Raw genomic sequence first — 19,701 nt, forward strand, 5'->3', positions numbered from 1 at the left:
GACTCATGGGTATTTATTTTATTCCATGGGTTATAATTCAGTACCATCACTATTTATTTTGTTGCTTAAACTGTTCTTGTTTTGGCCATTAGAAGCTCTGTCGTGTTCTTCCATCGAGATACATATATATATATACACACACATAGTTTTTTTCTTTTCTTAGCATTTCCTTGCTTGATGGTTCCACAAGATGTTTGCTCTGAGCTCGTCGTGTATTTTCCTCTTCTCTGGCCCTGGATTCAGCCAGTTTTCTAAGCAGCTCTGATTCCTTTTCCTGGAGAAGTGTTTAGAAAACAAGATCTGGGCATCAGGTGTGCTCATTACTGCTGGGGTCTCATTGCTTCTAGACCCTCTTAGTGGACAGACCTAGGCAGTGTATATATGGATGTGAACACATTCATGTGCACACATCCCTCTGTCTGCATCTTCCAAACCATGACTATACCTATATCCTGGATTCCAGGTCAACGGCACAGAGTTCATTCTCATCTTCCCCTTTCCTTATCTCTAACTTCTTCCTCCAAAAGTGAGGTATCTGGGACGTACTCTCTGTAACATATTTATTTGGTCAGTTCTAGTTTACACATAACTTACTTTCTGAATTGCTGACCTGTACCCCCATGAGAAACACATTTACTGACTAGATTCTAGCATTTATGTGCAGCCAGGACACTGTTTTCTTCAGTTTCTCAGGTTAGATCTGTTTCCCTTCCGTTTGCATGGTTGTGTTCTTTACTTGTAGTGCAGTGAGGTTTACATTCTATCTGGGTTTCCTCCCATATCCAGATTTTTCAAAGATCCATCTTTCGCCAGTGATTTGGGATGCCACCTTTGTCACGTACTGTTTTCACATGTGTTGGGGTCTATCCTGGACATCCTGTTCCGGCCCTACTAGTCGTCTGTGTGTTCACACTTTGAATTGCAGAGGTTCTAGAGTGCGTCTTAACGTCAAGGAGAGCTAGTCTCTTGTTTTTCTTTCTCAGTGTTTTCCCGGCACTTCCTGCCTGCTGCTTTTCCTGTGGACGTAAAATCTTGCTCTAGTCTGAGTGGGGTTGAGTCCGGAACGGAGCTGCGTTCCCAAGGACGGGGTGCAGAGATGTGGGAGTTTGTGGTTATGCTGCACGCACGCCGGGCTTCCTGAAACTCAAGGATCAAGCAGAAAGGGAAGGGGAACCTCTGGGTCCTTACTTTAACTTCCTAATGTATTTCCTTTGTGAGACTGCCCCTTGACATGAACTTCCCTAGCAAAGTATTTCCAGGGTTTTCATTCAGAAGCTGTCATACATAAGAGGGCATAGATGGCACCTCCTGACGGGCAGGGGCAGGAGGTGGCATCGGGGCTGCTTAAGGCAACGTGCTGTCTTCAGGCTGGTGCAGAAGGTGCGTTGTTTCACACGCAGCCCCGGCGGCTGTAACGACTCCCGCAAGGGGTCAGCTCCCTGCCTGGTGCTGGGCTCTGTGCTGGGTGCTACTGTTTCAGCCATGCAGCTTGGCACACAGGGCGATGTCATCCCCAAGCCCCTGGTCAGCAGGTCACCCCCAAACAAGCTCTAGCCGTGGAGAATGTCAGCAGAGCAGCCCCCAAAGCATGACTTCATCACACGCCTGAGAAGTAGATTTAATTCTTCCCTGATGATTTTTAGGGGGTGAGATCAGTGTTGCTAAGACAGGGTGAGGTTAGAAGCACGTCAGTGCCACCGTCCTGTGCCTTGTAGGTTTACTCTGGATCACTGGGAATTCTTAAGAAACAGCCCCGTGAGGACTTCATTCTTGTTCCTCTGCACTGCACCTGCCAGGAGAGCTTTGGTGCCTCTTTGTACCCCTTGATCTGGCCTTGTAGTTGGAACCAGCGCATCACAGCTGAGAGTCTCAGAAATAGGTGAGATACGGAGGGAACTTGTGGGTCTGAATCTCTGTTTTGACCAGTCAATCGGAGCTCACTTGACGATGATGTACTTTCTGGAGCATGTCAGGAAAAGAGTTGAAGAAGAGTTTCGTTCCGGGGTCGTATTGTAGGCATAAGTGTTCAGCTTCTCAAGAGAACTTATTTTTATAAGGCCAAGACCTGGTTGGCAATCCAAGCCTGATGTGTTCTTTTATAAAACGTCAACCTTGTTGCCTTGCGTTCATAGTCATTACTTGCACGTCTCGCACTTGGAGATTTTAATTGCAAGGACCAAAATGGACATAGGCGGGGCTTCCCTGGTGGCGCAGTGGTTGAGAGTCCGCCTCCCAATGCAGGGGACGCGGGTTCGAGCCCCGGTCCGGGAAGATCCCACATGTCGCGGAGCGGCTGGGCCCGTGAGCCATGGCCGCTAAGCCTGCGCGTCCGGAGCCTGTGCTCCGCAAGGGGAGAGGCCACAGCAGTGAGAGGCCCGCGTACCACAAAAAATAAAAATAAAAAATTAAAAAAAAAAAAAAAAAAAATGGACATAGGGCGACAAGCCACAGACGACTTTTCTGGAAGCTTATGGGGATGCACAGAGCTGAGGGCGGGGTTGAACCAGGAGACCCTGGAGGGCAGGAGCCTGGCAGCTCTGGAGGAACCCGATCCTTGGGCATGGCCACCGGCCCAAGTTCATTTCCAGCCAAGAATCCCAAATTCCAGGGAGAAGCAGCCACAGCCTCCCACTGCCGCCCCCCCACCCCGGGTTCCCCCTCATACGCCGTCTGGGCAGTGGGAGAGGAGAAGGGGGCCACCCTAAGTAGAGTGCCAGCACCCACGTGGAGCAGGGAGAGGTGATTTGTGAAACCGGAGAGAGTGCTTTCCCAGAAGAAGGGCAGCACAGCCCTTGAACCTGCTATGCTTGGCCAGGTGCTGTGCTTGATCTCCAGACCCACGGTCCATCCCAGGAGCCTGGGCTTCTCCCCTTACACCGTAAACACGAACTCTCAAAATATCCTTTGCCGACTTTATTGCAACATCTTTGGTTTTGTCCCTGCGTTCCTTACTGATATTTGCCCGTTGCTGCTATTTAGAGGCATGGATTGAACCAAAAGAAGTCAGACCACATTTTCTGAGGTCTGCCGAGCTTTGCGGCAATTACATCATTGCCTTGAGAAAGTAGCCACCCTGCCTGGCACTGCACCCATCTCCTCACCGTGCTTTTCCGTTCCAGGGCCCGCCACGCTTCTGCTTCCAGGAGGACCCGCTGCAGCAGCCCCTGGAGCTGGCCATGGGACAAGTGTCCAGCGTGGCCCAGTCAGCCCAGGAGAAGGTGAGCCGGGCACCGTCACCTGCCTTGGGCCTTTCTTCACCGAGGAAGCGAATTTAAAGCGGGGTTGGATAACTGAGTCACGTTGCTGTGCAGCAGAGATTGACACAGCCTTATAAATCAGCTAGACTTCAACTTAAAAAAGAGAAAAAGCTGGGGTGGAGGAATTTATTCTGTCTTAGAATTATTGAAAATGCCAGACACCTTACATCAAAAAAATAAATAAAATCTGATCCATCAACTTGATGACTAGATAAATAAAATATGGCATGTCCCCACGATGGAGCACTATTTGGCCTCCTAAAGGAGTGCAGTTCTGACACGTGTTCCCACGTGGATGAGCCTCGAAGACACTCCACTAAGTGAGAGAAGCCAGACGTGAAAGGACACAGAAGATTCCATTTATATGAAATATTCAGAATAGATAAATCAGTAGAGACAGAAAGTAGATTAGTGGTGTCCAGGGGCTGGGGCAGGGTAATGCTTGAGGGGATGTGACCAGTGACTGCTCAGGTGAACAGGGACAGGGTTTTGGGGGGGGGACGAACATGTTCTAAACTGGTGATACTTGTACAATGCTGTGAAATATATTTAAAAACCACTTAATGGTATAGTTTAAATGGGTGAATTGTATCTGTGTATATATATATATATAGTTATATAAATAATATGTGAATAATTTCTGTAACACGATATATAGATTTGAGTCATTTAGATATTACATAGAGTTTATTTTATATTTGCTAACAGCTCACATGCTGAAGTTACTTATTAGACCGGTCAAATACCATAAATAACTGTAAGTTCTTTTTTTTTTTTTTTTTTATAACAAAAAGTATCTGTAGAAGTGCTGAGAAACTCTTAGGTACAAGGCTTACCCTTGTATCTCTGTATACTTTATTATCAAATTAAATGCCTGTCATTTAGCAGACAGCAAGGAGGGGACACCTGGGTGGCCCCCGGGCCCAGAAGGAGCTCACATCCAGCCCCCTGGAACCCCACCTCTTGTGCATCTCCTCCCTGGCTCAGTTAGAGCATAGTTTGTGCATTTCAAACGTTTCTTGTTCTGTGTGCACAATTTCACAAGAAGCTTTCTCCTTATAGAACATGCCAGTTTGGAGGTTCAGCCAGGTTGATTTGTGTCGCTCGAGTTCATTAGCTGGAACCACAGTTCAGGATTGTGGGTGGACCAGGGCTGCTTTCCCCACCTCCCACTGATGGATAATTAGGTAGTTTTTCTTGTGCCTCAGGCACAAGAACGGGAGTGTCTCCAGGGCACGAGTGACATTCCTAGGTTGTAGGTACACATGCTTCAGCTCCACCACGGATTCCAGAATTGGTCGCCCAGGGGCTGGCCCAGCTTCCTCTGCCCGGGCAGCTCAGGGAAGCTCTCTTTCCCCACCCTTGGCGGATACGGGAGTCACAGAGCTCCATAACCCCTGCAACAAGCGTGGAGAAGTCTCTGGAAGATATTGGGAGGAAACTGGTGGCCACAAGGCAGGATGCTGACACCAACACAGCCCATGAGAGCTGGAAGGGGCCTTGTGAGCAGATGCTCCAGTGCCTAAGTTTCAAAGGCTGGGGGACTGAGGGACAGATTGCTGCTGGCCTCACCTACCCAAGGCCCCTGCTTGGGAAGTGCCCCTGTGCAGTGAGTGCTCTATCATTACAAATAGACCCCAGGTCCCTTTGTGGTGGACAGTTTCTGTTTGCTGATTTCTGACACTGTCAGCGTTAAAAGAGGGACACATCTCAGGGGCTGGCCAGGAGGTGCCGGGAGGGAGCAGAGATTGGAAATGGCGATAGACTATTTTTAATTTTTTTTTTTTTTTTTTTTTTTCGGTGCACGGGCCTCTCACTGTTGTGGCCTCTCCCGTTGCGGAGCACAGGCTCTGGACGCGCAGGCTCAGTGGCCATGGCCCACGGGCCCAGCCGCTCCGCGGCATGTGGCATCCTCCCGGACCGGTGCACGAACCCGTGTCCCCTGCATCAGCAGGCGGACTCCCAACCACTGCGCCACCAGGGAAGCCCCTAGACTGTTTTTAAAGGTCTGGATATGTAGTGCCAGAAAAGCATCCTTTGGAAAGTGGACAGTTAAACTGTGTTTGTTTTAATACCATTACAGAAATTGTGCATACCCGTCAAAAAGTTAAAAACAATATATAGACGTGCATGAACTTTTTTTTTAAGTCTGCCCTCTTCCTCTCTGCTCTCAGCCTTCCTTCCTCTGCCGCCCCCGGATAGGACCATGGACGGCTGGCTGTCCACGTGATCTTCTAGGAAGCTTCTTACCTAGTAAACTACTGGTTAAGTACACACGATCTTGTTTTCTTTCACAAGTTTCTTCATAGTTCCTGACTCCTGTGTTTTCCTGACCAGGGACCGATTTTGTGGAAGACACCTTTTCCACGGATGGGGGGTGGGAAGCAGTGGAGGGGAGATGGTTCAGGCAGTAATGTGGGCGATGGGGAGGGACAGATGAAGCTTTGCTTACACGCCCACCCCTCGTCTCCTGCTGTGGGTTCCCGTTAGGCCACAGACCGGCTCCCGGGGTTTGGGACCCCTGTGTCAAGCGGAGGACAGGCGTCGTCCCAGGAGCTCGTGCTCTAGGACTGCCTGTCGGGCAGGACACTGATGACGGTGTCTTCCTGCTTTTAGGATCTAAACACCCGCCATGGGTTCCAAACTTAGGTTGAACCCTGTGCCAACAACGTCATGTGTTCTCTCTGCTCTGTGTAACTCTTGAGAAGGGGAGAACCGTAGCAGAGTCTGAGGACTCAGAAGTTGTCCAAGGAATGCAGACAGGAGACTCAGTGACATCCCCCTCCCCTTCCCACGCTCCCATCCAGAGCGTCAGGGTCTGTGTTTCTCATCCCTCGAACTCAGAACTCAGTCCTGACGAGGGACGTGTGGATGACATTTGAGGTAACGAAAGGGATGACTCTGGGGTCTGGTGTCTAGTCACGTCTTCGATCGAGTAGATGAGAATGGGGCTCTGGTCTCCCTTTGTGAGCATCTTCCCAGCTGGGGTTTGGTCTTGAGTCTCCCGGCACGACCCTCGCAGAACACAACCGGGTCTCCCCTGCCTTCCAGTTGCCATGTGCTCGGACTTTTTCCTGCAGCCCCCGAAGACCCCCATGTGCCAGAGCAACTACCTTTGCAAGTACCTGGCTCATCAGCAAGCCCCCCGCCCCCCGTCCTGCACAGAGAGTGGGGTCTTGCATAGCTTAGAGCATCTGAGTCACCTTGCAGGACCCGTGGTAGAGGCACAGTCCACACCCTGCAGCCGTGGCTGAATTGGGGGCTTCTGAGCCGTTGACTCATGACTCTTCTGGCACCAAATGTGTGCGATTTTTCTTGCACCCAGCAAGCAGCCCTCCAGTTCTCTGGACACCAACAGGGTGTCCTACAATTCAAGTCGATTCTGGCACTAACTCCCCACACAGCACGGACCCTACAGGTTAAGGGCTCAGCCCAAGACTTCCCCTCACTTTAGACGCCAACCCCAAGTCTGGGCCACCTGGGCCCACCGACTGGCTGTAAAGCGGCTTGATGGTTTGCTAGAACAGCTCACAGAACTCGGGAAAGCACTTTACTTACTATTATCAGTGTCTAATAAAGGACACAGCTCAGGAACGGCCAAATGGCAGATGCCTGGGACAGGGAAGGGAGAAGGGGTGGGGAGCTTCCACGCTCTCCACGTGCACCGCCCTCCCAGGACCAGAAGCTCTCCAAACCCCATTGTTCAGGGGTTTTCTGGAGGTTCCATTACAGAGGCACGGCTGATTAAATCACAGGCATGGGTGAGTGTTCCCTCTCTAGTTCCCCTCCCCTCCCCTGAAGTCCAGGTGGCAAAGCTGCTACCCTGTAACCACGCCTTGGTCTTCTTTCTGGCCCCCAGTCCCCATCCCGATGTTATCTAGACCCCACCTCCAACCACCAGTCATCTCCTTAGCATACAAAAGACATTCTTATCACTTGGGAGATTCCTAGGGCTTTAGGAGCCTTGTGCCAGAAACTGAGGACAAAGACCAGATATTTATCCCAAGAGGGGCAAGCTGTGCTGGGGCGGGGGCAGTTTTCTAAAGGAGTTCTCCCTGGGCAGGGCAGGACGCCTGTGCTCCTGTGGACGGGCATCTTTTCAGGGGGCGACTGGAAGCACCCCTGGGTTTCCAGGGCTCGTGGTCTGCAGACACACGCTCAGCGTAGCCGGGTGGCAGCCCCAGTGAGGGCTCGGTACCGAGAGGCGTTCTCGGTGGGGCACTTCTTGTGGAGGAGAGCATTGCCCTTCAGCTTCCCTCCAGGGCTCTCTGTGTTCTCCCTTCCGGTCTCGACACACCCCCAGTACACTTCTCTCTCCCAGACCGTAATTGCCCTCTTACACAAGAGCAGCGAGTTTCAGCTAGGTTCTCTTTCCTCATGTCCTAGGAGAGGTTTGCTCCAGAATGTTTGACCCAGAAGGAGCAAACTTAACTTTTCAAGTGGCCTGAGAGCAGCTCTTCCTTCTTGGGGTGCAGCCGTAACCCCTCCAGGGCAAATGCGTGGGTTCGGAAGCTTTGTGAAGGCGTGAGGTCTACAAGGGCAGCGTGGGAGCTCTCCAAACGTGAATCAGGGTTAGGAGGGCTGTGCTGGGACAGGCACGCGCTGCAAAGGCCACACATTTACTTAGCAAGCGTGGCGAGTGTCCCTGTGAACAGGATGTATAGGTGGAAGGCTTGCCAGGCAAAGCAAGGGTCACTTGCTGCTGGGGGAGTGCAGTGACGCTGGCCTTCTCGGTGTGAGGCCCTCACTGAGCCACGGGCTTTGTGTCTGTAAAGGATGAATCCCTCCCTGGCCCTGGCCTGTGCAACACCTGCAGGGCCCCTGCCACGTGGTAGCTCTGATGCCGCCGGGCAATAAGGGCCGTGTGTGTCCTCATGAGTGCCCACAGCCCTTCTCTGCCCAAGGAAGCATTGTGCCCATTGTACGGAGGAGGAAACTGAGGCCAAGAGAGGCTGGGGCACTCGGGCAAGGGAACTAAGAGCTGCTGAATAACAGAGGCTGGAACTGAACCCAAGTCGGCCTCCAGAAACGAGCTCCAACCGCAATACACCATCAACAGCACTGTTACTATTATTCTTTACCTTTTTATTATTATCATTTCACTTAAGCTCCCACCCACCCCCACCAGGAAAGAGATGGTGAAAATGGGAAAAAAGGAACTGAAAGGCACTCACCAACCCTTGCTTCTGTAAAACCATAGCAACAAACAGACTTCAGGCAATTGCATGGAATTTCCCCCGGAATCTTATTCCACAGTGTATGTCGGGGAACCCCACAGCCGTCACTGGGATGAATTGTATATTGTGAGCACATGGGTTTTTTCTACCTAAGGCTGTTATACATTCATATACTAAAATATACCCTGGGAGCTTCTGGGCACTGCTGGGCTCTTCCCAGACCTTGGTGGACCCCTTACTTTGCAAGGGTAGAGCACGCAAAGTTGTAGTTGCAAATAGGAAATTTGGTTGACTCTTTTTTGACTTTGCATGACTTGAAATTCCAGGTACCCCATTAGCCTGGTATTTATGCTAAAATACCAACAGGTTGTGAAATTGTTTTGAAGCCAGGTCTTTCCAAGGGCAGGTGCAAAATTCCTCATTGGAGGCCTCGCCCTTTGAGATGTGAATGGGAGCAGTGTCTCTGGGAGGGCCACCTGTTTGTTTGGATAAAGGCATGTGGAATTCTGGGCTGAGTCAGCCCTCAGGTGCTTCGCCTGGTGAAGACCAGGTAAAAGGACCCTCGGGTAAGCTGGGGTTTTGTTTGTGAGTTGGAACACACCGGCATTAGGTGGAAGTGTGACCAAGTGCTTTCATTTTAAAGGAAGTGTCCTGTATGTGTCTTTTAATGCATAGAGTCCATGGAGGAGAACAGCACATTCTTGGATTTTTAAGCCAAGGAATGCTCACATTAAACCACTTGATGTAGTAACAATACCTTCTGGTCGTGTACTCTTACTGAAAGGCCTCGTTGTTCTTCTTAAAGTATCCCAACAAGAGAAGGGATGGAGAGTGTAGTTGGGGGTGGGGTATCGGAGCCCGTGCGGGCCAAGGCACACCCCTCGAGGGGATGAAATAGAGCATCTACCCAGCATTCCTTGGGGTTGGCCGCCATCTTGTTTCCAGCATTTTTCACCTCGGTCCACTGGGAGAGTCCTTATAGAAATACACCTTCACCCAGGTATTGTGAACAAGCGGGCAAGTAGGGTTAACTTTATAGATGTTCTGAGACTAGTCAGCTCTGACGCAGTTTACTTTTTTTTTTTTAATTAATTAATTTATTTATTTATCTTTGGCTGTGTTGGGTCTTCCTTTCTGTGCGAGGGCTTTCTCCAGTTGCGGCGAGCGGGGGCCGCTCTTCATCGCGGTGCGCGGGCTTCTCACTGTCGTGGCCTCTCCTGTTGCGGAGCACAGGCTCTGGACGCGCAGGCTCAGTAGTTGTGACACACAGGCCTAGTTGCTCCGCGGCATATGGGATCCTCCCGGACCGGGGCTCGAACCTGTGTCCCCTGCATCGGCAGGTGGTCTCTCAACCACTGTGCCACCAGGGAAGCCCCGCAGTTGACTTTTTAAATGGAGTCTGTTCCAGAGTAGAAGTAATATTTTCTATCAGGCTCGTGCCATCTTAAAGAATACTTACAGGGCCAAGACTGGGTTGCAGAGTTGGGGAAGAAATCTGACTGGGAACTCTGAAGGGTCTTGACTTCCGTTTTTATTTTGGAGTTCTTTCCCGCACGATGTCATATAGCGTGATTGAAGTGAAATATATTGGGTGGCATAAACCTTTTTGATCCTTCTTCTCAGCTGTATTCCTAATTCTTTTGGAGACAAAAGTAATTAAATTATTTCCAGTTCTCTAGAGAGTTCTCAGAGAAGGAGGAGCTGAGGCCATCATACAAGAGGCTTAATTGAAAAGCAAAGTGGAAAAGGGTGGTGAGATTGACAGGTATCTGAGGACTTGCTTGTTGGCAAAGCAATAGCAAAACCTGGGACTACCTAGGCCTGGAATTCTTTGGGCCCCTGTCTAAACAAAGGAATATAGTTTGAAGATAAGACCTATTTGCATAGGTATGTGACTGAGTTTAAGATCTGGAGGCTAGAGAGAAAAAAAAAAACCTTGACTGATGGCCATCCTGCTGTTATAACAAAAATGTGCCCACTTTCACGTCCTAAAGATGCTTCCCTCAGCTGCCTCCCCTCTTGACCCTTGGGGGTGGACCAGGGACCCTGACCCTTCACCTGTCAGCGCAGCTGCTCCTTGGGCTAAAGACTTGCACCTTTGAAACCCTCCCCATGTGGAGCCCACCCCCCATGAAAGGCTCTCGTATGTAGAGAGGAGGGAGGAAGGGGATTTATCTGAATACACGGTTCAGCCTTCTGTTGTGTGATTTTTTTTGTTTTGTTTTTTGCGGTACGCGGGCCTCTCACTGTTGTGGCCTCTCCCGTTGCAGAGCACAGGCTCCGGACGCGCAGGCTCAGCAGCCATGGCTCACGGGCCCAGCCACTCCGTGGCATGTGGGATCTTCCCGGACCGGGGCACGAACCCATGTCCCCTGCATCGGCAGGCGGACTCTCAACCACTGCGCCACCAGGGAAGCCCCTGTTGTGCGATTTTTGAAATGGTTTGTGTAATCGAGGATTTCTTTGCTTGCTTTGGGAAAAAACAAATCTCAAGAATAAAGCAGGTGGATTTGCGGCTGGCTGCTTTCCAGGGAGCTCGCTTCTGTGCATCCAGATCTTGGCTTTGTGGAGTCCTGCTCCAGGGCTTCCACCACAGAAGCTAGATATTGCTTCAGTTTAACTTTAAAAATCCAGTACCGATATCAGGCTGCTTCGCGGGGAGGACCACACATGAAAGGTTTGACAGCCATATTTAAACAGCCCTGTATAATTGGGATGCTCCAAAGAGCTGACTTGTATTTTTTTTTTTTTTGGTGGTACGTGGGCCTCTCACTGTTGCGGCCTCTCCCATTGCGGAGCACAGGCTCCGGACGCGCAGGCTCAGCGGCCATGGCTCACGGGCCCAGCCACTCCGTGGCATGTGGGATCTTCCTGGACCGGGGCACGAACCCGTGTCCCCTGCATCGGCAGGCGGACTCTCAACCACTGTGCCACCAGGGAAGCCCCAAGGAGGTGACTTGTAAACTTCAGAAGGGAGCCTCATGAACACGACTGTGTTTGGGGCGGGGAGACTCTAGGGTCAAGATCAGGGTCTCTACCCGCTCGTCCATATGTAGGTAGAAGCCAACCCTGGACGCTCTGGCGCTAGCTGGGAGGGTCTGCTTGACCTTGCATCAGGTGATGCTGCCTTCTGCTGTTCCAAGAGGGGACCCCTTGGGGGTGCGGGCGGCCCTGCCGCTGTTTGCCTGGGTGAGAGAACTCAATCCCCGTTGTGGATGACACCTTAATGCACTAAGAGAAGATTACTTCTTTTTAAAGCCTCCTTTCCGTTTTGTTCTCATCCATTTGGCAAATGGGACATGATTGCTCTTAGAGAGGCGGGGCAGAGCCTGGCCCCGGACACGGATTTGGCCTAATGGTCATCCCTCCAGCTGGACCTGTAGGAACAGTGGTGGCATTTTGTTTGGCCATATCAAAACTGATCAGATTGTTGATTTAATTAGTTTTTCCAGCTGAATACACTAAAGAGAGGCCAAGAAATGGTTGGTCTATATGACAGGTGTTATTTAGAGGGTCAGAAAGCCATAGGGCCAGGGAAGACCCTCCAGGGGGGTCTCTGTGAAAGGGCATTCAGACCTTTAGATGTCCCATTTTTTAGTGATTGCACTTACTTTCCTGATGTGACTTGAATGGTAATTGTGACCTCTGGAGGCTTGCATTCTAGAAGTTTTAAAGTCTTTTAAAATCTTTGTTGGATTATTTGTTTATTTGCTTTTAACCGGGTGCTTGGGCTATATCTGTGTATCAGGAATGGCGCAGTGGGGTAGCTTTTTGTAGAACTGCGTACAAACGGAAACCAAACTCTTTCTTGAGTCAGGGCACTAATGAAGCTGTCAGTGTTCTCAGTAACATTCTAATTAGCTTAGTATAGACGTTTCCAAAGAAGAAGTCAACCAGTCACTGTCTGGTTTTTAATTTTAAGCAGTAAAACGGCCTCGGCTATTGACTCAAAGAACAGAGAATTTTCTCCGTGTCACGTCACTTGTGTGTATAACTCATCTGGCATCAAAATACATTCCTTCTGGGACTTCCCTGGTGGTCCAGTGGTTAAGACTCCACGCTCCCAATGCAGGGGGCCCAGGTTCTATCTCTGGTCAGGGAACTAAGATCCCGCATGCCACGTGGCTTGGCCAAAAACAAAAACAAATTCCTTCTAAAAGGATTGTTTATAGAGCATTTATTTTTAAAATGAATAGATGACATTTCTTATACAAACATTTTTCGGGGCCACCCTTTGATGAGCTCTGGAGATGCAATAACATGATGAAGATATAGAACTAATCCACATAAATCAGTCCTCTGAGAGGGACTTTACAAGAACGGATGAAAATAAGGGTTGTGCAATTTTCCGCCAGTATTTGGAAAAGGCAAGCTTTTCTTTTTCTAACCCCGCACTGTCAAGAGCATTTATAGTGGACACTGGAAATGGGCCCCTTGCTGGGGGGGCTAGTATAGTACAGGTCAGGTTCTTGTTGGAGGGGCAGGTGGGCCCCAAGTGGAGAGGGTTAGCCAGGGATCAGCAGGGGGACATGTTTTTAGTCTGAACTTTGTGAAATAGCAGTTACCCTGACAAAGTAACTGTTTTGACAGTCTTGCTACTTGGTATTTTAGGTTCTAAATCCACTAGAGAATTGAAAGAATTTTTCCTTCCTTCCCAAGTGACACCGTCCAATATGGAGTCAGCAGTTCCCCCGGGAATGTGGGATCCATCCCGCCGTACCCTCAGCCTCTGCCGAGCCGGCTTTGGCCAGACGCACTGGCCGCCTGCTGGCCCCCCTCCATCCTCTCCCACTGCCCTTCCTCCCTGCCTTTGCACACCTGGCACCTGGCCTTGTGGTCATGCCACACTGGGCTTGCTTGGCATCTTGCCAGGAGGGTGGCCGACCCCTCATTCTGGAAGGTCTGCTCCAGTAGGGGGATTCGGTGACAGAAACGCGATACTTCTCTGTGAGGTAACAGCGTTCACGCTCATCCTTCTAAAATGCTTTGCAATTTATGTCAGGAGTATGGTCAGGTTTATTCCCGACATAATTATTTTGTCTCCTAGGTCTTTAAATGAGCTCATTTTATAATTCTGTGTTTGTTAAGGCTGTATCATTTTGTAACTGTTTAATATTTCATTTGTTCTTTGAATTATCCCTGCATCTTTGAAAACCACGATAGGTTAAAATTTATTTAAATAGAAACAATTTCTTGTGTTCTGGGTACGTTTTTTATTTTTTCCCTGTAACATCCATAAGAAGTTTTCTTTTTAAGGCCCATTTTTAGTGAGAGACGGTGGCTAATGGCGTTCACTCCGTGTGAATGTGGAACTGTCTGGGCAATTTAAAATCAGCTGCATGGAGAAATAGAACAAAGCCATGTTTAAAGAAAAAGATCTTTATGAGTGGAAAGATCCTCACTAGATTTGGGCAAGCCAGCGTTAGCTCCCAGGAATCCATCAGGAAGAAAAGATGTGAAATATTGTTTCTAGTTTTCAAATTACTGCATAGTAGAAAAGGTGTGAATCTGGATATTCATCCATATTTGAAACTCTGAATTCTTGTCCTTGCTGGTTTATAGAGTCCAGATGATTTTGTTCAGTGAAATGAAGATGGGTAAGGTGCAAGCTCTCCTCTCTCTTGTGTAAAGTTCCGTTGTTTTACGGCCCCTTCTCTAGGTGGTGTTTTGTCATGTGGTGGGTGAGACCATCCAGTTCCTGGTCAGCGTGGGGCTCCCCTCGTCCGAGGACACAGGGCGCCCGCTCTACAGTGTGCGTCTCTCCCCGCTTCATCTACAGGTAAAATTGGGGAGACTGAGCGGGTCCTAGGAGAACAGTTCTCATAAACCTGCAGGGTGAGAGGGGCACAATCACAGACATGGATGCTCCTGTTTTCATTAATTACTGTTCATTTCATAAGTTTCGAACTGTCACCTTCCATATTATATTGTCTCTGTAGGAAATAAAGTGTGTGTGAAATAGGTGTATGTATATACACACACACATATATACACACATAGGTATATACACAGACACATATATATACACACACACATATGTACACGTATATATAATGAATTCAGAGTTTCCCATCCATCAAATACAGGAGATACGGTATTTTTCAAGGCACTGGAGCATATCAAGGGTGTTGTCGACTGTTAGATTAAGGAAAATGGCATGTGAGAGAAGGCGAGTGGTTCTATTTCAGGATCAAGTACTAGACCTCAGAAGACTCCTGCAGCTTGGAAAACAGCTTAGGGGCTGGACTTGGCATTCCTCCTTTTAGTGTTTGAAAAAGTCAGCTTTAAAAGACCCCTTATTATATGTTAAAGGATGAGTACTACCATTATTTTTTGGATAATAGACATTATTATAATACTTATCTTAGACTTACATAATTATAACTTTTATGATTGATATATTTATATATTGTATATATAACATTAATGATTACACATAAAGCAATTATAAATAGAGACATATGTAATAATTATAATAGACTTATTAGTGAAATTTCTGGATGCCTAAACCATCAGATAGCTGTGCATGTCACACACACAGAAGCAGAAGTTCACTGCAACTCTTGTTTAGCCAGTGTGTAAAAATTGTGAATTTCTGGGTCTGTTTCAGGGGTCACTGCTGATTCAAGCCGTTCCCTCTCCTCTGTCCTTGTACTTGACTGCTAATTTGGGGGACGAGCGCAAATCATTCAGGGTTCTCAACCACAAGGGAAGATTATATTCCATTGGCTTTGCTTAAAAGACATGGTTTTAAACAACCAGAGCAAACAGAAATTTCTGGCTCCCTAAATGGTTTTTCTCTGAAACCCAGCCTCCCCACCCCTACCCTGGTAACATTCCCTTTCCGAGAGTCGAAGAGGTTACGTTGGCCTCGTGGACTTGTCAGATGTTAAAGCCCTGCTGTGCCCCCCTTAGTTTTTTAGACAATGTGATTAGATTATTTTCAAGTCTGGGACACACGTACCCAACACGACACACATTTCAGGATGGGGTGAGTCCAGCAAGGACCACAAACATTCACCGAGGAAACAGTTTCTGAGATGCTGTTTATGTGCCATTTTCGGCAGCTCAGATACAGGTAACACAATTGTATCTTTGATCTCTTACCATAGTTTAAAAGCAGCCCGTGGATCACCTCTCAAAGCAGAGGCAGCTGCTAGAGGTTGGTGAATTATTAATGCTCATGGCAGGAGGCATCCCCTCCTCTGCTGTTCTTCAGATAAAAGATGCATAGAGGCGAGCAGCTAACCCCTCTCCCTGACCTGGTGGGAGCGACGCGGGGACTGGGGCAATGAAATTAACGTGCACTTTTGCGAGAGTCAGCCAGAATGATAGGGCAAGGGAAGCATCCTTTCTCTTACCTCGTACTCGTTGCTAGCCTGAGGGAGAGTACTGAGTGCTGAGAAAACAAGTCTAAAGCCATTCTCTCCTTCCCTTTCCCTGGGTGGTGGGGCGGAGGCGTGGAGGTGGGAAGGGTCAAGATTTTGGCTTTAGAATGCGTCTCCAGCTGAAGAAGGAAGGATGACGTATCAGTTTGCTATAGCTGCTGAAACAAATCACCATAATCTTAGCTGAAAACAGCACACATTTATCATGTCACCATTCTGGAGGTCTGATGTCCAACACAGGCTAAAATCCTGGGGTCGTGGGCTGCCTTCCTTTCTGGAAGCTCTGGGGGAGAATCTGTTTCCTTGCTCGCCCGTCATCAGCAGGATTCAGCTGCTTATTATGGTTGCAGGACTGAGGGTCGAATTCCTTGCTGGCTGTCAGCTAAGGGCAAGGTCCCAGGTTCGAGAGGCAACCTCATTCCTGGGTGCCTGACATCCTTTTCTGTCTTCCAGTCACATCTCCCTGGCACGCTCGTCTGTCTTCCTCTTCCATTTTTAAGGGCTCCTATGCTTCCCCAGGGATCACTGGGTTAATGCAGGGTTGTCACCACACCCCAAGGTCCTTTACCCTAATCACACCTGTAGAGTCCCTTTTGCCACGTGAGGTAATATATCCAGAGGTTCCAAGGATTGGGGTGTGGACATCTTTGTGGGGGCAGGTGTTATTCTGCCACAACAGATGGTTAGGGCCGGAAGGGGCATCGGGAGAGATCAGAATCCAAGTGGAGGTTGTGAAGAGGCCCCGGCGAGAGAGGATAAGAATGCTGACGGCTCTGTACTCAACCCTCGGGGGCTGTGTCAGCATGTGGGGCTGGACAAGGCGTCCGGCTCCCTTCTCTTTGTCCCTCCGGCTCCATTATGCCTTGGTGATGCTCTCAGAAGAGAGCTGCAAGGCAGAGGGTTGGTCCTCAAGAGGCTGCAGCGTTTTCATGGCACCTGGCCTTTAGCCCCGACCCTGACGTTCCTCTCCAAGTGACAGGCTGAGGCAGAGGAAGGCGCCCGGGAGGGCAGGGTGGGCTACACGACGGGGGAAGGGAGGTCAGGGGATTTGGGACCCTCTTTTCCATTTTGAAAGCACACAGTATGCCAAGGAGGCGATAAATAACGGTCTAAGAAAACAAATGAACACACAGACATATTTTTGTTTGTGTGTTTTTGTGGGTTTTTTGCGGTCCACGGGCCTCTCACTGCTGTGGCCTCTCCCGTTGAGGAGCACAGGCTCCAGACGCGCAGGCTCAGCGGCCATGGCTCACGGACCCAGCCGCTCCACGGCATGTGGGATCTTCCCGGACCGGGGCACGAACCCGTGTCCCCTGCATCGGCAGGCGGACTCCCAACCACTGCGCCACCAGGGAAGCCCCACAGACACATTTTGAGGCTCCAGGGAAGAGAGCAGTCCTCCAATAATCTTTTTTTTTTTTTCTGTAATAGCTGGAGCTGCACATGAAGGAGAAGAGAGAAGACATTCAGATCAAGTGGTCCTTCATCAGCACACCAGAGATGGCCATTACGATCCAGCCCAAAGCACTGGGGGAGGTCAGTCCGTGAGATTTTGTGATTCCTCCCTTGTGTACGTGCAAACATGGCACATTATGACCACCTGCTCTGGGAGACGGGGCCTCTGATTAATGCGTGTCTGATGTGTGATCCCGGGGAATGCACAGGGCAATGATGGGGCAGCGTTGGTGGGCGGGGTGGGGGGTAGGGGAGGTGGGGAGGGCCTTCCGTGGATTTAATGCCAGCTCTCACCTGGGCTGCACCTGCAATCACCTGGCAGCTTTTAAAAATCCTGAAGCCTGCCCTGTCCCCCAGGCTTTTAAAAATCCTGAAGCCTGCCCTGTCCCCCAGGCAGGTTTAATTGGACCAGGGATTTTTTAAAGCACTTGTGTGCAATGGTTGAAAACCATGGCAGTGATGGAACCTAGGTTCTCCTCACCGTTCTATCACACCTGACCCTCAGATGCTTTCCTTCACTGTGAGGGCGCTCGACTCACCTACAGCTCAGCCTGAGTCCAAAGCCTGGCTTCCAAGGCCACCACCTCCTTTCTCCCCACAGCTTTTGCAAAGCTGCGTCTCAAGTCTGAAGGTGATCTCCCCGCTTCCTGTGGTCCTGGGGGTGTGAGGAAGTGAACTTGGGAGAAGGAGGGGCCCGCCGAGTCACACGGGCGCTGTCACTGTCAGTGGCTGGAAAGATCGTGCAAAATTTAATGATTTGTCCATAAATAGTGTAACTGTTTGTGCCTTGATATAGGTGTAGGCAGTTTGTTTTTAAGACTAAGGAGTTTGAATTGTAATTCTTTTCCCTTGCATACGTCAGAAGTGGAATTGTTGCCTGACCGTTTAGTTGTACAAAGTACGCGTGTTAAGTGTTTCCCTAGTCGCTGCTTTATTTTCTTTTTCTCCTTCCCGCCCACGTTTGCATCTGCTTTCCCCCACACGGCACTGCTTTTTCAGGCCTACAGTACACACAGAACGGTTCTGTAAACGGCTCCCCTGCCAGGTCTGACATAAAACCTTCCGAAGTTCAAGATTGCTCCGCTGGTCTTCATAGCAGAGTGTATCCTGCCGAGGGGACACCGAGTTCTGTGTTCAAAAACTACTCAAATTAAGTGTTTTCCTCTGTGTGGTTACGTTACCAACTTGATGTGAGTTAATGTAAGCGGATATCAGCATTCGCTTCTGTTAGTACACTTTCAGGTTTTGTCCCCCATCTTTGTTGGTTTACATATTGTTTGGACGTGCAGAATATTAACATAGTTCAAAAGTCAAAATTACATGAACTATCGTGTGCAGAAGTCCCGTCTCCATTCCTCTCCCCTCCACCCCATCCATCCCCTGCTCTCTGCTCGCTTGTGTCTTTCGTTTTCGTTTACCCAGCCTAGGTTTCTTTTTGCAAAATGGACCTTATTCCCCCCTTCTTACCCACGCAGTGGCATGCTGTATGCACTCTTCACACCTTGCTCCCCACAAGGCCCTGTACATTTCTCTGCCAACCGTGGGCTCCCCATATTAATGAGAAGCATGACTTTCCCAATGAAGTAATCCTGTGGGATTAAACCAGCCCCTTGGAACTGGGTCCTGTGGGCTTAGTAACCCCTTGGGCCCCTGGCGGTTGAGATGGCATGGGGGCAGGGGGACAGCTATAAAGGAAGGTCCCCAAGTCAGCTGCTCTGTGCATCTAAAATGTGATGGACTCTGAGCACCCCAGAACCCACCTTTCCCCCTTGGTTTCCTCCTCTGTAAAGTGAGGAGAAATGTGCGGGTTAAAAAAAGATAGAAATAGATAAACCAAGTGCAGTACATCCGTACAATGGACTATTATTCAGTCATAAAAAGATTGAAGTACTAATATGTGCTAGATGATGAATGAACCTTGAAAACATTGTGCTCAGTAAAAGAAGCCAGACATAAATGACCGTGTCATGTGATCCCATTTCTATGAAATACCCAGAATACACAAGTGCATGAAGATGCCAAGCAGGTTAGTGGCTGTCAGGGGCTGTTGGGGGGAGGGTTGGGGAATGAGTGCTAACGAGTAAAGGCTTTACTTTGGAGGTGATGGAAATCTTTTGGAACAAAGAGAGGCGATACTTTTACAGCACCGGGTAGGCATGTACTAAACACCACTGAAATGCATACCTTAAAGTGGCTACATTTATGTTATGTGAATTCACCTCAGTTTAAAAATAAGGGTATCAAGAACCTATTGCACTAAGAGAAAGATGATGGCGGAGCGGTTCTCAGGGCAGACCCTGGAGCCTTAGCGCCTGGGCTCAACTCTCAGCTCTGCCACTTAGGAGCTGTGAGACCCCACACATGTTAATGAATTTCTCTGTGCCTCAGTTTCCTCATCTGTAAAATGGGGGTGATGATTTTCAA

At 49.3% G+C, this 19,701-nt stretch overlaps 1 protein-coding gene across 7 annotated transcripts in view; it reads left to right on the forward strand.

The window, feature by feature from the left end:
- The window catches only part of C2CD2 (C2 calcium dependent domain containing 2), a 63,675-nt gene that overhangs the window by 13,588 nt on the left and 30,386 nt on the right, over positions 1–19,701 (forward strand). For all 7 annotated transcript variants that reach the window (XM_081234452.1, XM_081234453.1, XM_081234456.1 and 4 more), the window contains exons 2-4: positions 3,120–3,218; positions 14,094–14,213; positions 17,254–17,358. In XM_081234452.1, the coding sequence (XP_081090578.1) occupies positions 3,120–3,218; positions 14,094–14,213; positions 17,254–17,358 (324 nt within the window). The remainder of the gene's footprint in view (positions 1–3,119; positions 3,219–14,093; positions 14,214–17,253; positions 17,359–19,701) is intronic.

Source organism: Mesoplodon bidens (genome assembly GCF_964165515.1).
Source record: "Mesoplodon bidens genome assembly, chromosome: 5".
Lineage (NCBI taxonomy): Eukaryota > Metazoa > Chordata > Mammalia > Artiodactyla > Ziphiidae > Mesoplodon > Mesoplodon bidens.